The 15678-nt window shown below is 41.6% G+C and overlaps 1 protein-coding gene across 7 annotated transcripts in view; it reads right to left on the bottom strand.

Annotated features, from left to right (window-relative positions):
• Window positions 1-15678, bottom strand: part of MED13L (mediator complex subunit 13L) — a 278625-nt gene that overhangs the window by 21099 nt on the left and 241848 nt on the right. For 6 of the 7 annotated variants that reach the window (XM_086348057.1, XM_086348053.1, XM_086348059.1 and 3 more), the window contains 5 exons: window positions 11076-11296; window positions 10374-10579; window positions 5632-6569; window positions 1717-1896; window positions 889-1112 (listed from right to left, as the gene is read on the bottom strand). In XM_086348057.1, coding sequence (XP_086204183.1) covers window positions 889-1112; window positions 1717-1896; window positions 5632-6569; window positions 10374-10579; window positions 11076-11296 — 1769 coding nt within the window. The remainder of the gene's footprint in view (window positions 1-888; window positions 1113-1716; window positions 1897-5631; window positions 6570-10373; window positions 10580-11075; window positions 11297-15678) is intronic. The other variant, XM_086348054.1, reaches the window with a different exon arrangement.

Genomic DNA, 15678 nt, shown 5'->3' with positions numbered 1-15678 from the left:
AATTACTGTTTCCAAGGATTTCCTTTGGTGGCTTAATTGATGCCATTATTTCAGACATAAGCGCCTTCTCTTTTCTCTGAAGCAACATGTAAATTTACTATTTCATGTGTACTCATACATTTATAGATGGTCAATTTCTGTTATGGCATCTTATTTAATAAACATTTTGGTAATGCTTATATTATGTCACAGCTCCAAACACTTTATAAACATTAATTTCATTTACTCTCATCAAATATGAAGATTAATTAGGAGGATAAGGTACAGAAACTTTAGTGTATATGTACTTTAGCAGAAAAAATATACACTAACTCTTTAAAGACAGGTATGATTCTAATTTTTCAAAAGTAACAGGACTTTATACACTAAATATACAAAATTATCTAACATTACTAGGGTTATTACATTATTAATCTGTACCAAAACTGAGTTTAAGATGTTTAAATAAAACATAACAGGGACATGAGTCACTAAACTTCTATGTGATTCAGGAATTTTCCAGCTAAACACTTTTATACTGTTTTCAGGAACTCCCCCCACCCCCAAGAGTAGATGTATTTTCTTTTTGTGAAGTTCTTCTTCTGAACAACCACTAACCCCCGGTGAGTAGTCCTTTTAAACTCAAGCACATAAACGGGGGGAAAAAACAGCTAGTAAGACTGGTAGAGGAAAATCTTTTCAATCTAATAAAATATAAAGCTATGATGGGAAAACAATGTACTTCCTGAAAAACTTGCCAACTTATCCTTTTCTTCGTCCTCCAACTATGTGCAAATTTTCCTGGAGATCTATTTTGAAGCTATTTATCCTTTAAAATTTAGCCACAACTAGAAACAGTCCGAGGCCCTGCATCATACAGACGACTTTCACCTCTCGTGTCTCTCTCACCTCATATACAGCACTCAAGTCCCTGAAGAAAGTTTTGGCTCCTTCGAGCAAGGCCTCGTTTTCTGGACACACCACAATATAGGCAACATCACGGTGGCCCCCGTATGGGTCCAACAACAGCCTCTCCCAAAACGGCAAGGAGAACGGCGAGATGGTGAGGAAGTCCTTGTCGTAGCCTACCAGCAGGGTGGGGATGGGCAGCGGCTCAGGAGACTCTTCAGAACCTAAAACAAGACTGCAGCTTAGGAAAGCTCTTGCGAGTCCGTTTCCCGCTACCTCCACAACTGCGCATTCTCTAGCGATTTGTCTTAATTCTGGCATCGGACATTTTATTGTAGGCTGACATGATACTCTTAGTCTTCAAATCCTCTAATTAAATGGCCCCTGATGAAGAACTTTAATTAAATGAGTCAGAACATGCTTATAAAGGTTCAGTGAGTGCAGAGCAGAGCAGGTTAGTGTTAGTTCTCTGAACAAAACGATCTACCTGCCTCTAAGACAGGCACTCTGGTCCTGACTACAAAGAAGCTGTCAGAACTAGTTCAGAGGTTCACCCAGATGAAACGGCAGCGAGCACTGGGAAGACGAGATTCTAACAAATAGTCTAGTTAGGCATTGTTTGCCCCATTGACCTTGATTATGCCAAAGACATTAAGAAATAAGTTATCTCCGAAACTGACTATTGGAAAACAAGGAGATTATAAACTGTAGTAGTCAGGAGGGAAAAGATTCTATTTTGTCAGCAAAGGAAGACTTGACAGTAACTAAAGCTGCTCTTTTCACAGAAGAAAAAAATCCGAAAGAACGTCAACAGGGAGAAAGGTCTACCGTAGGTTCCCCGTCCTGCCATCTTGTGGAACTGCTGCCAGGTGAGTGGTCCCTGCACGTGCTGGATGTTCTCCCAGGTCCTGCCCGTGCGCTTCTTCTGGATGGCGTCCTGGAGAAAGGGCTGCAGGGACAGCAACGTACGGACCACGTCCTGGGAGGACAGCATGCTGATGTCTAGCACTGCAAAGGAAAACGACAGAACAGGACCCGTCAAGGTGGGCTGGCGCGGCCTCAGCAACAGGCCCTGACAGAGACGTCACTAGCAGTAGAGACTCTAAAATACTTAGTAAGTAATAAATTTTATTATTATTGGAAATAATAAAAGGGGAAATAAAGTTATTCTATATAATCAAGGCTAACTATAGAACTGCCTAAAAGTGGAAAGGTAAATAGGTCTGACTTTTTAAAACCATACAGACCTGTTTCCAAGGGTATTCACAAGAAAAGAGAGCTGCAAAAATTTCTTAATGATTGCTTCATAATTACTTTTAGTTTCTTAATTACTTTTCAAAAAATTATCTATTTCTGTATGGCTATGCTGGGTCTCTGTCGCTGTGTGCAGGCTTCTGGTTGCAGTGAACAGGAGGCTGCTCTCCAGTTGCAGTGGGGGCTTCTCACTGCAGTGGCTTCTCCTGTGGCGGCGTGCAGGCTCCGAGTACAGGCTCAGCAGCTGTGGCGCACCGGCCTAGTGGCCCCACGGCAGGTAGGATCTTCCTGGACTAGGGTCAAACCCGAGTCCCTGCACTGGTAGATGGATTCTTAATCACTAGATCACCAGGGAAGTCCAGTTAATTACTTTTGTTTACAAGTATCAATGTTTATCTGATTATATGATGAGTGGGAAAAGGAATTTAAAAAGAAGCTTAGAACAGCTGGAGAGTCACGGTTTCAGAACACACATTCTTCCTGCTAGCAGGAGGACTCCTTAACCTCGAACATGAAAACCTCTGAAACTCTCCCCAAACTGCACGTGCATGCATGAACACAGGTGTATTTTTTTCCCAGGGGGGAGAGGGTCCATACTGCTCACCAAATTCCCTAAAAGATCTGAAGGAAGAAGCACTGAAGTTGGAGGTGGTCAGCTATGCGCCTGCAGAGCGGGGGCCTTGAGACCTTTCCTTGCTCTCACTTCCCCGGCTGGCGAGGACGGTGGCACAGACGGAAACCTGTGACCTATTTACCAACCGAGCCCGGGACACACGGTGTGAAGGGTCTGGAGACATTCTCAGGTGCACCCTCAAATCAAACACAGGCTGCAAACCCATGGCACAGAGGTTTTGTTTTCATTTCTCAATCTGAAATGGACTTCTCAGGAAATTTCATATACAAATCTGGATTTCCAGCTTCTCTTGAAAAACTGGAAAACGATCTGACAACCCTGGGGCTGAGACCACCGCACTGCTAGAGGACCACCATCTAGAGTCGAGGAGCTGCCTCTTTCAGGCAGTTTTTGACACCCCTGCTCTGCTGCCTGCCTGAGACTGAAGCAGAATTAACCTCCTTTATCTTCAAGCCTGTGCTTCTTTTCTTCTTACAGTAAAGAAAAAAGTAAAGTACTTCTTGTACTCATGGTTCTATCCAATGTAGGAAAATGACAGACTAAGAGAGTTACAGGTTAAAGAAAAATAAAAGCAGAGGCAATTCTTTGTGAACTCTATTCCTATGCATGCAAAATAGGATATTGTGGAAGGACACTGCTTTTTTGCAAAGCTGGCTCTCCACATCATTTGTTTACACGATCTGTCTGGTACTTTCAGCATCTGAATTTAGAACCCACATCTCATCTGCAATAAAACATGCTATTCTTCATATCCAAAGATGACACTACTCATCCACCCACCCAGACTGCTTTTCTATCTGAAGGCCACTATCTAATAAAAGAAACCACGTAAGATAATCACCCATAATTCTTCAGGGCAAAGACTAATTCATAAATTCATGCAGCAGCCATTAATCCAAGGCTTGCCAAGTATAAGGCATTGTACTTAAACCTTAAGGAGTTATAAAAATGAGTATAACCCTTGAAATATTTTCTCAGGCGTCTCTACCTCCCAGAAGTCTCCTTGCTTATATAACCTTCTCCTCTGCAAGACTGAGGATGATTCCAAAAGCAGGGTCCATGTTTCTTCCATTCATAGAATCCCTCCAGCTTGGCCTCTGCTCCCACAAACAGCTCTCACTGTGGTCAAAAGACCTGTTTAATACTTATCCTAGAAGCCTGACTTACTGAATGCCTGCTGACCACTCTCCTCGTGGAGCTTGGTTACACAGCAGAATGCAGTAAAGCTCTAAGTCAGGCCCTCCTCTGGCTCCACACCTGCTTCTTCCTCAGTGAGGCCTCCTCCTTCACCACGCCCTGACCTGGGCTACCATCCCTGTGCCGTCCACTCCCCTTCCCCTGAGCTCCACGCCATCAAGTCCCAAGTGTCCACCTGGACATCTCAAAGGAGATCTTTAAAACTTACTTCCCAAACTCAATTATGACCTTTAGACCTAGTCTTTCCCCAGAACACTCATTTTTGACCAACATGCCACCATCTGTCCAGGTGTACAAGTCACAAACCTGGGTGTTTTCCTTAATCTCTCTCTCTCTCTCTGATCCCCAAAACCCAACGCATTACCAAGTCCTGCCATAATACCTCCCAAACGGCCCCTGACTGTTCCCACTTCTTGTCCATCTCCTGTGCTGGGACAGTAAGCCAAGCTACTGGTTCTTCATCTGCGGCAGGAACTTCTCAGTGTCCTTCAACCCCCTCTTGCCGTTTTCTAATCCTCAGTCCGCATTCCAGTCAGAGTCCACCGTTTCTGAGTACACAAATCTGATGGCAGTGTCTCTTCATAACCCATCAAGGACTTGTTAAAACTGAAGACCCAGGGCCCAGCGTGTTCCCAAAGGCTCTTGATAATCTAGCCCTGCTGGCCTCTGGGCTCGTCTGAAGGCCCCGCACCCTACTTAACTGTGGCCCTCCACACTCACCACTCCTGCCCTCAGTTAACCTGTACCCAGCGTTGCAATCTCAAGTATCACTGCTTCTTCAAGAAGTGTCCTCTGACACCCCATGCTTTCATCACTTATAATGGTTTGCAGTTATATGCTTATTTGTTAGTTGTGTGATTCATGTCACTTTCCAAAATAGATTAGAAAGTCCCTGAGGGCAGGTACCTTGTCTCTTTCATTCACCACTTTCTCCCCCAGGACACATCACAGCACAGATAGAGAGTGAATAAAGAAAAGGAACAGTCAGGTGCTCAGCACTCTTAGAGCCAAACTCCAAAAACGTTTATCACCTGGAGTTTTTAAGACAGTGACATCCCCAGGAGCCCCAACATAAAGTAAAACGTGATTACTGTTACCAGAGACATAAAATACTGGAAAATCAGAGGAAAGAGAAAGTACTCTGTAAATGGACAGAAGGCTTCCTGGAAGAAGTATCATGGAAACTTGACCCAGAAGGGTGTGCAGATTATCAGTCTGTATAATCTAGATCAGGGGTCCCCAATCCCTGGGCCACAGACAAGTACCAGTCCGCGGCCTGTTAGGAACTGGGCTGCACAGCAGGTGAGCCGGGCAAGCGAGTGAAGCTTCATCTGTATTTAGTCACTCCCCATCACTTATATCCTCCTGGTCGGTGGAAAAATGGTCTCCCATGAAACCGGTCCCAGGTGTCAAAAAGGATAGGGACCGTTGATCCCGATGACTTTTATCCCACAACGTAATTACTCTTCTCCAAATGTGTTTCACATGAAACATTTCCCCATCCTTAAATTTCGAATTTCAAGATAGCTCTCACTTCAGTTGTGTCTATTTTTTAAGAAATAAAACTTAAAATTTTGTCACATAAAGTAAGGCAAGTGTGGGAGTTATCGTCATGCCGAGACAGTTCTCAAAGTAAATCTGTACTCCGGGAAACCTACCATTGCTGTGAGGCCAGGAGTGCACAGTGGCGCTTCTCACCAGGGCTTCATCCACTTTGCCACCCGTGGGATTATCCACATACTGCCGACCCTGCTCCAAGGCATTAAAGCATTCCGTCCAGTAATCATTATTATCTGCCTGCACCCGGTCGTAACTCCAGCTCACGCAGGGAAGGGTCTGGCGGCTGCTGGAGGAAATGTAGTCTAGGAAACTCAGTGAAGCAAAAGGCTGTGTGTGTTGGTTCTGCAAGAGGAGGAGAAGGCTTATCGGTGGCTCCTGGGGTTTTCTGGCTCCTTCCATCTGAGGAAGGAAGGTGGTCTGACACATCATTAGGCGCCTTTCAGCAGCCTGACCAATGTCAGAATTCTTCCCAAAAATATCCAACTCGTCTTCCAGGAAGAGTCCTGAATTGTAACCAAGTTTGCGATTCATGATCGCACTAAACCCACAGGTGCAGCGGTACTGGTCCTCGTTGGAAGAATCAGGGATGTAGAGCCCGACATCCGCCCCTTTGATGTTCATGTTACAGGCACAGATGCAACAGCTGTCAAAGTTTCTGTCTTTAAAGATATTCATCACGGAATCCGAAAGAATCAGGGTGACATAGAGACTGTGGGCTTCGGGGATTGGCTGCATGGTGGCAGGCTCCACAGAATTGAGAGGCCGAGTGGTAGAGGGGGTAGAGGCTGGTGAGCCCTGGTCGGTGCTGTCATACTTCACAGAGCCCTGACCACTGGCAGTGCCCCCTCCTCTGGGAGTTCTTGGTGTCCTGGGGGTTCGTGGTGTGGGGACAGAGAAGCGAGGGGTTGCTGGGGATGGTAAAACTCCTGCTCCACTGTTGCTGGCTGGGGCAGCGCTGTTGAGCGTTACCGGCGTGTTCATCTGTGGCGTGTTCAGATAATCTGGATCTGCCAGGCTCCCGACACTAGGCACATTGCTGCAAGAGAGATGGCACCTCGTGAGAACAGGGGGCAGGACACAGGTGCCAGACACACGCCTCAGCACCCCAGCCCGGCCGGGCCATTTCTTATTTACGCGTGCTATTGCTTGGTTTATTTGGTTTTCTTTTTTTTTTTTTAAGGATTCAAAGGAGTCAGTGCAGTGTGTGGAAAAGCAAGCAGCAAGGTATGAAGAGTAATTCAATACAGCAGTGCCCGTCCACTTAGTCCACACTTCAGCAAGCCTCCTCTTCATCTTTTGAGGAAACTTTGGCTATTTTTAACAAGAAAACATGATACTGCGTTTGGACAAAGTAGTTCTGAAAAACTCTAACTACTAAATAGAACTTTAACACATGAGTTCAGATGCCAAATTAGCTAGAAGACCATAGATGAAATTCCCATCTAATTTGCAATTACAATTTTGTCCTTTTTTGAGACTGAAAGTCTGCCAGTGTACTTGTTCTCTGAGGCTATAATCTACATGTGATTCTATAGTAGTTATAATCAAACGCACATGAAAATTTAACATTTTTTTAGTTTCCAAAAAATGCAGTCCTATCTAGCTTGCATTTTTATTGTAATGAGTGACCATGAGGGAATTCTATTTGAGGAACCCATTGGCCAGTCATATATTACAATTAATACAAATGTTACACATGCTGCCAAGAGGACTTGGTCTTAATTAGGTCTGTGCACGTAAGTATACATGCCACATCAAAGTGTCCCAACTGCTAACAGGCTTCTGCGGTAGGCAACTGCAGTTCATTTTCTATTTTCCATACGCCATGCAAAACAGCACCATGATTTTGAATTCCCAGAGATAATCACACTGTGCTGTTTTCTCATAAGCAGTGACTTCTGTCTGGAACAGCCACAAAGAAAACAAAACAGTGTCCATGATTTTGTAATAAAAGTTCTTATTGTAATAAAATGTTCTTGATATACATTATTAGAAGTACCCGTAAAACAGATTGGGATCACTCTTTCCAATGAGAAGGTATCAAAAGAAATAATATTTTTTAAATGCTTAAAATTCTTCTATTAATACTGTGCTTAAACTAATGTTCCTCCAATAAAGTACATATTCATTCACTTATAATTTGAAAGAAGAATGTCATAAAGTAATGGCTCTTTGAATCATTTTCTTTTGATTTTTAATTAGCTATGCCTAACCTACCAACCTGAAAATCCAAATCAGGCTCTGCAAAGAAATGTTCAATCTGAGGCACAGCGGTGTCTTTGAGTGCAGATAACGAGTGACCCAGAAACCCTGATCAGCAATCACTGCTATCTCAGAGAGCAAAATAGTAAGTGTGTAATAATGATCTTTACTCTAATTGGACTCCTTTCAAATTTTCCTGTTCAACAAAACTCTAAAATGATTATGCAGTTCAGATCAGAAAAGGAACTACAACGATTAACTGAAAACCTAAATAATTAAATTGCTCCCGAGGCAGTAAAATGGTTTATTGTGTATAGGAACCTGACTTTTCCCATTCAAGAAAAATGAACTGAGGACCAACCAACCCCATGCTAGTTGCTGGGTATGCAACAGTGAAAAAAAAAGAGGAAGGAAAGTCAGTGCATGGCAAGTATGAGAGGCATCAAGAGAGTGTTGGTGTGTTCTCTAATAAAGCGGGAGGACTTCCCTGCAGCTCAAACAGTAAAGAATCCGCCTGCGATGCAGGAGACCAGGGTTCAATCCCTGGGTCAGGAAGAGGCTCTGGAGAAGGGAATGGCAACCCACTCCAGTATTCTTGCTTGGAGAAGTCCATGGACAGAGAAGCCTGGCAGGCTACAGTTCGTGGGGTTGCAAAGAGACACGACTGGGCAACTAATACACACACACACACACACACAGACACAATGACACACCCCCACACACAGCAGGACGTGAAGGAGACCACAGCAGGACGACTTCCCACAGTCCACAACTGTGCAGTCCAGGAAGTAAGGGAACCACCAGCCCCATGTGCTGCACTTAAATGCAGTCTTGGTCTCAACAAGCCACATGCACAGCTACAACACGAGGGTGGTGGGCGCCACACTGGAAGGTGCAGGGACGCTTATTTCATTCCAGAGGGTTCTGTTAACAGCGCCAGTTTCGAATACCAAGAATCTCTGGGGTGGCAGACAACAGATTTAATAGATCTAAACAATTATCTAAATTATCTGTTACAGAAACTATCATGCAGCAAAGGGTTGTGTGTTGCTGTTTTGAGGAGCTTGTGTGTATAAGAGGCTAGGTGGTGGAATGGCTTCTGAAGCGGCTGCGCTGCTTGTGCTCAGCACGCTAACCCCTGGGGTGCTAGTTGCTGCAGCCGTGTGGGCCAGTCTGAGGTGAAACAAGCTGGGACACAACTGGAGAACGGCAGCCGAAAATAAGCCAGGCCCTGCCCTACAGCGTGCTTCTGGGCACACACTTTCATACTGCTGGTGGCATGTTGCTTCCACAACCATTAGTTCTCAGAGCGTTTCAAAAATCTTGTGCCTGAAACTCCATTTTAAACAGGAGAAGACCTAGATAGAAGGATCCCTTAAGGTCATACAGAGACTAAACAAAAAAGGCAGGAATTCGAGTCCTGTGACTCCATGTACTTCTCCAAGTCTAAGGTTCTTTTAAAGTACTTCGCTGTCACAGTTTCTCATTCCAATACAGACTTTACACAAACACAGGCATAAAGCCTGCTTATAAAATTAAAGTTGATTTCATTAAGATGATTTCTATACAAGGTCACAAAAGTAGCCCACAAACTGGACTACAGCATAAATTTGTCTTAGCTTTTAGAATATAACTCTGAATTAACTGTCAACAACTTTTTCTTTGGCAGGGGGAGGTGCGCCACATGTCTTGCAGGATTTTAGTTCCCTGACCAGGGATTGAACCCAGGCCATTCACAGTGAAAGTGCCGATTCCTAACCACTGGACTGCCAGGGAATTCCCAACTATCAACATTTCAAAAAGGAAATGTACATTAAAATCTCTCACATTCCTGCCTGAACAACTCCCTAAGGTTGAATAGCAAAAAGAAAAGCAAAAAGAAAAAAATAAAAGTCCCTTTAAAGGGGGCAATACATACTCTCAAACAGTTTACTGTTGGCCCCACTCGCCCCACTGCCCCCACAGTGACACTGGGTGTCAGGAGTGGCTAGTATTTTGCTCTGCCCAGTCCACTCCATCCACATACTGCTTACTTGGTCCTGACAGACATTTGAGTTTGTGGCCTTTTACTTTAAAGCATTTACATTATGTCATTAAGAAATTATCAATCAAAGGGAAAACTAATTCTGCACTGTTGAAGTCAGAATGACAGGATGAACTACGTACAAGCTATGATAAATACTTCCTTTTCCCTCCCCCGTATCATGGCACTGTTCTATTGCTGCTTTCTTGTATGACAAAGGGTCAGCAACAGAAATTAGCATATGAATACTTAACCTTAAAGTGCCTTAAGTAAACACATCTGAAATCATCAAAGTGCGTATTAAGGAGTACTTACCACCGTCACCCTAAAAATATTACCCACTCCAATCTACTGCTTGGTTCTGTGACAGACACTGATTTGACACTGAATGACCATAAACACCACGGTTCTCTATACAAATAACCTCAATTTTCCCATATATATGAAATTTAGTTTAGAAAATAATATTTTCAACACAAAAGAATATGCACAAAAACATGAATGGCCGATAAAGTTTCAAATGAAATGCTGTCATCATGTAAAGTAAATACTTAGGTTAAATGATAGAAATCCTATTAAATATGGCAGCCGACTTGACAGAATCCCAGCACATACTTGTAGCCATCTCTAATGAAAGTGGCCGCAGGTGGCATGGGCAGTTGTTCAATTTTAGGAGGGATTGCCCATGAAGGCCGAAACAGACAGGCATCAGGAATCTTCAGAGGTAGCAGGCATTGGCTCGGCAACATCTTCAGTGGAGCAAACATGGAGGATCCCACAAAAGGCTGAAAAGTTGGAACTTTGTGCACGTACGAAAAGTCCTGTGACAACAAAGTGGGGCTGGTGATCAAGCTGGTAAACAACTCGAGGACATACCGTAATAGCAACAAAAATGACTGAATTCACTATTTCTCTTATCTGATCAATGGGAAAATGTGAATGCCAACATTTAAATTAATCAAAAGACACTAATTAATATGCCAAGTGATATACCACATGATCTAATCCAGAGAACCCTTAGGAACGTATGTATATATTGCATACAGACAGTACTATTTTAAACAAGTTGTAGAAAAATGTGCTTTAAAATCACCGTCTTTGTATGGGCTTCCCAGGTGGCGTGAGTGGTAAAGAGTCCGTCTGCTAATGCAGGAGATGTGAGAGATGTGGGTTCGATCCCTGGGTATTCTTGCCTGGAGAATCTCATGGACAGAGGAGCCTGATGGGCTGTGGTTTATGGGGCTGCACAGAGTTGGACACGACTGAAGAGTCTGAGCATGCATGCCTGTCTGTGTACAGTAATATCCCGGCAATTACCTTTATTTCCTCTGGCTTGGGACTTCCTAATCCATCTTCCACTTCCATCTTGAATTCAGTGAGCTGTGTTGAAACCATACTGACCATGGGGCTTTCCATCATGCCTAATGCTGTCACTGTCTCTGAGCTGATCCCATCTTTATAATTCATCACAGGAGAAAATGCAGGGTGCTGTTCCAAAGAAGGAGGGGTGGGGAACATCCTCTGCAGGTCTGCAACTGCTAAAAATAAATAAATAAATAAGTAAAATTTTTAACGGGCCTGACTTCTTTAAAAAAAAAAAATCCCAGTTCATAATCAGGCCCCCTAGTTGGCATCAGAAATAATGTTAACTGAATGGGCATATCTGTTACATAATAGAGTACTAATAACGGAAGTTCCTAAGAAGGCCATCAGCAGAAAATTAGCCTTTGCTGAATCTTTACCACTGTCCTCTTGACGCTTTATAATTTGGCTTCACGTTAATTATGTGAACAAAGTCTACATAAACATAATTTTTTTCCCCCTTCTAACAACTGATACCCTGAAAAATCTAAGGAAACGAAACTTCATAGTCAGGATTAATAATCATACCTAGAACAAAAGACAATTTATTGAAAATCAACTGGGGAAAAAATTGTCTTTTAAGTAATATTTAGAACAGTGATTCTCAACCTTTTTAAAAAAAATCATTGTTATATACCTGAGGTTAACCATCATCATTTCCAGTGTCTCTTTAAGGCACTGATTCTTAGAGTAGTAGTGTATGGAATGAAACGCAAGTTGTGGTTATGAAATCTGGCCACTAGGGGGTGTCACGTACAGCAAATGTATTTGCATATTTGGAGGCACAAGTTTAAACCAGTGATCTGGAAACATATCTAACTCCCCAGTTCTCAACCACACTGCTCTTTCTAGCAACTTCAACATTTAAACAGTAACTACTGTCTATAGTAGTGTAATTTACTGTAACTACTGAACAGATGTTAACACGACTTACAGCACTGAATCAGAACTTAATAAAGAATAGCTGCCCTGTGCTTGCGCCTGAGGCAGAGCTGTACAGAGGAGCGGCAGTGGGCTGGCCCCCCACTCAGGTGGTCCCACCACAGCGCTGCTGTGTCCTGGGCACTTCCTCCCTCCGGGCCTAGCTCCTTCATCTAGAAGGAAAGGCTTGACTAGGAGTGTGGTTCTTATTAGGCTTGCTTTCTTCCCTTTGTTTATGGAGGGAGGGGAAAGCCTCCACCCAATGGAGCAGAGAAGGGTAAGAACCTCTGGATTAAATGATTTTTACCATGTTTCCTAGTTAATTATATAATCCTGAATAATCTACCCTCTCTTGGCCTCAGGGACCAACAAGGGGAGAAAAAGGCCAATAGGCAGGGTTTCAGACCTCAACTTTTACTTCCATTAGAGAAGCTCCACTTCTATTTAACTTTTATAATAGAATTCTGTATAAGATTTCATTTGACAAAACAGTACCTGCTGCTGCTATGGCAAAAAAGTTAAAAAGAGAGAAAAGAAGAAGAAAACCTATTGTAAAACTCCCAAGATGATCTTCAAGTTACTTTCTTGCTGTAATAGTATTTGACCCGAAGATCATATAACAATTCACAGTATTAGGGAAACAAGCCAAGCCAGAAACTATCATAGAACCACCGGAGAGATTATATAGTTGATAAGTCCTGCAGCTGAAAAACAGGTCTTCAGATGCAGCAGCAACCAAATCAATACACTTTTTAAAAATAAGACTAAATACTTTAATACAGAAAAATAGGTTATTCTTGAAATACATACATCACCTTTAATTTTTGGTCCCTATTCCTTTTCCCAAGCCAAGGAGCAGCTACTGTTCAATGTAAATATAAAATTAATTTGTAAGCAGAGTGTTTTAAAACACGTGTCTGCTTCATCAAATCTTCAAACTCCTATTATATTACAGAACTTAATTAACAAAGCAGATATTTGGAAAATAATGAGACTATATAAATTCACTTTGAGTTAAAATGACAATGAACTTAAAACACAGCCCTTTCCTAACTTATTAAGTATTCAAGCTATGGTACAAAATGTTATCCCAAAATTATTTTATTCAATTTGTTTTCAAATTTTCTCTGAGAAATGTGAATAAGGCATTCGCCATTTAGGGCTCCTCAATTTTTTCGATGCTACCGAACAGTTATATATCTCAGTTTTCAAAGCCTCAGCCACCTTGATCGTTTTTGTCAAAGGTTAAGAGAACACAGACCAAAAGTATGGATAAAATGATTTTTCATTTGCCAGAGATTTATGTTAGAAAGCAGTCTTCACCATTCTCATTATGAGCTATTCATCAGGAAGGCTCATAACCTCTCTATAGCTTTAATTTCCTCATCTACAAAATGGGAATAGTATCTCCCTCATATTTTCTGTGCACGTTAAATGAGATAAGGTATGCACAGAAATGAACAGTTTGCCAGGTCCATCTAAATACTCAGAAAGTAGTGAGAGTCAGTAACAATTAGTCCTCCCTGCTAATTTTGGTTTGATTAGAAAAAGATGGAAAAGGCTATTCAATCACAGGAAATTCCTGAAATGACCCTAGAAAGTTTTGAGATGAAAAACAGGGAACTGGACTCAAAGTAGGTAAGGCAGAAAGAAAACAGAAACCTACAGAAACATTCTGGTCCTCTAAATAGAAAAATACTGCCTGTAGTAGAACTGCCTGTTCAATTTTCTTCCCATAAAATGACTAGAATGAGTGTGAGAACAGCTACCAGGGCGGACTGGAGTTTATGAGTCTTGCCCACAAAGCTCCACTTACTCATCCCTGCCTGTCCTCAAGACCTGCTGCACCTCAGCAAGAACTCACCAGTCAGGGCACTCTCCATTTCCTACCCTGTATATCAAGTATTTATGCAGAAGACCGAAGCCTTCCAACAGAAGCATCATCACTAAGATTAATTTCTCAGTATTTGTCCCTTACAAATAGTAAGCACTCTTGTGGAATAAAAAGCCAATTCAAAAGTCTGACTCTTTCATTTTGCCTCCTCAAAGTCTCATACTTCAAACTGACATGCTTTCCAAGATAATTCATAAGTGACTGGTTTATAATAAAACCTAAGAGAAATGTTTCATTTTAATTAATGTAACAATACTTAACACAGACTTGATGCTAAATTAACTCTCACTGTTACTATATGTTGATTTCTTCATTATTACATATGCAAATGAGTAATTATGGACCTATGCTGTGCAAGGCAGGACCCACTAGCCACATGGCCATGGAGCATTCAAAAGGGGGCCCCATCCATCCTGAGATACGCTTGTGTGTAAAAGGTACCTTGGATTCCAGAGTTAATACAAAAATGGAATGTAAAAATCTCAGTATTTTTATGCTGATGACATAAAAATGACATATTGGATACACTGAGTTAAATAAAATATACTATTAAAATTAACTTCACAGTTAAAAAAACTTCTTTTTACTCTTGAATGCAACTAACAGAAAATTTAAAATTACCTTATGTGGCTCTCATTTGTGGCTTCCCTCGTACTTGTGTTGGATGGTGCTGCTATTCTAGACATTAAATGCTATGTCTTTCCACTTCAATGTACAATAAGCTACTGTAGAAATTAAGAGCTTTTTGCCATGCTGTTTTCATTGTCTCATCTTTGAAGGAAATACTATGTATATGTCCCCCCCACACATGCACACATACTCTGACATGTTAATCAGGTCCTCTGACTCTTATTTATCTATGTTTTCCTGATGCCAATATTTTTGCAATATTTCAAATTTATTAATTCTTATATCCTGTACTTTATCATAAAATTCTGAGTAGCTTCTTATTGAAGCAATTCCTTTTGGAACAGAAATGAGAGAAAAAAGAGAGAGCACACCATATTCTTTACTGGCAATGACACTAACCAGCAGGTTGGTTTGTGAGTGAATGATCTTGGACAAGTTTTCAGACATTTTAACATCTAACATGATTACATATTAGAGTGTCAAAAAAAGCACAGCAACTGGTTAAATGCAAGTGAAGAATTCATTCATCTGCCTTACTCCAGATGAATCTACTTTAATAATGTTTCTTTTAATCTGTGAGTTTCATGTTTGTAAAATTCTGCAGTGCAGAGTAATAAAAAAGGAAAAATGTTTAATTAAAAAAACTACAGCAACTGGCTGGCTATCATTATTCATTTTCATACATGTCATGCTTGAGAAAGCTTTGCATATTTTAAAAAGCTATGGATCCACTAAAGCTGTCAAAATCCAATCTCTGTATACTTCACACTTCTACATTTGAGTAAATCAGCAGTACATTTATAGGTTCATAAAACTTTTTGACTCATCCCTATGACATGGTGGTTTTTCCCCTCAATTTGTTCTCATTACCAGCTGAAGTTAATGAGAAGGTATTAAAGAATGATTTGCAATGGAATTGTGTTTCGGTTCCAGAGTACCCATATAAGCAACCTTGACTTTCTTCTCTCTTGTAGAATAATGTTTCTTAGAAAAAAAAAGGAAGTTTCTTGTCCGCATACATAATAAAACTAGTTGATTATCTTTAACGAAACACAAAATCTTCAATATCAATCAGAAAAAGGACCATAGAAAACAAATATTCATTACCCTTGT

The sequence above is a fragment of the Bos grunniens genome, chromosome 17, assembly GCF_055505025.1.
Source record: "Bos grunniens cultivar Pamir isolate PY7600 chromosome 17, Bosgru_T2T1.0, whole genome shotgun sequence".
Lineage (NCBI taxonomy): Eukaryota > Metazoa > Chordata > Mammalia > Artiodactyla > Bovidae > Bos > Bos grunniens.
This window is presented reverse-complemented; position numbering and strand designations above follow the sequence as displayed.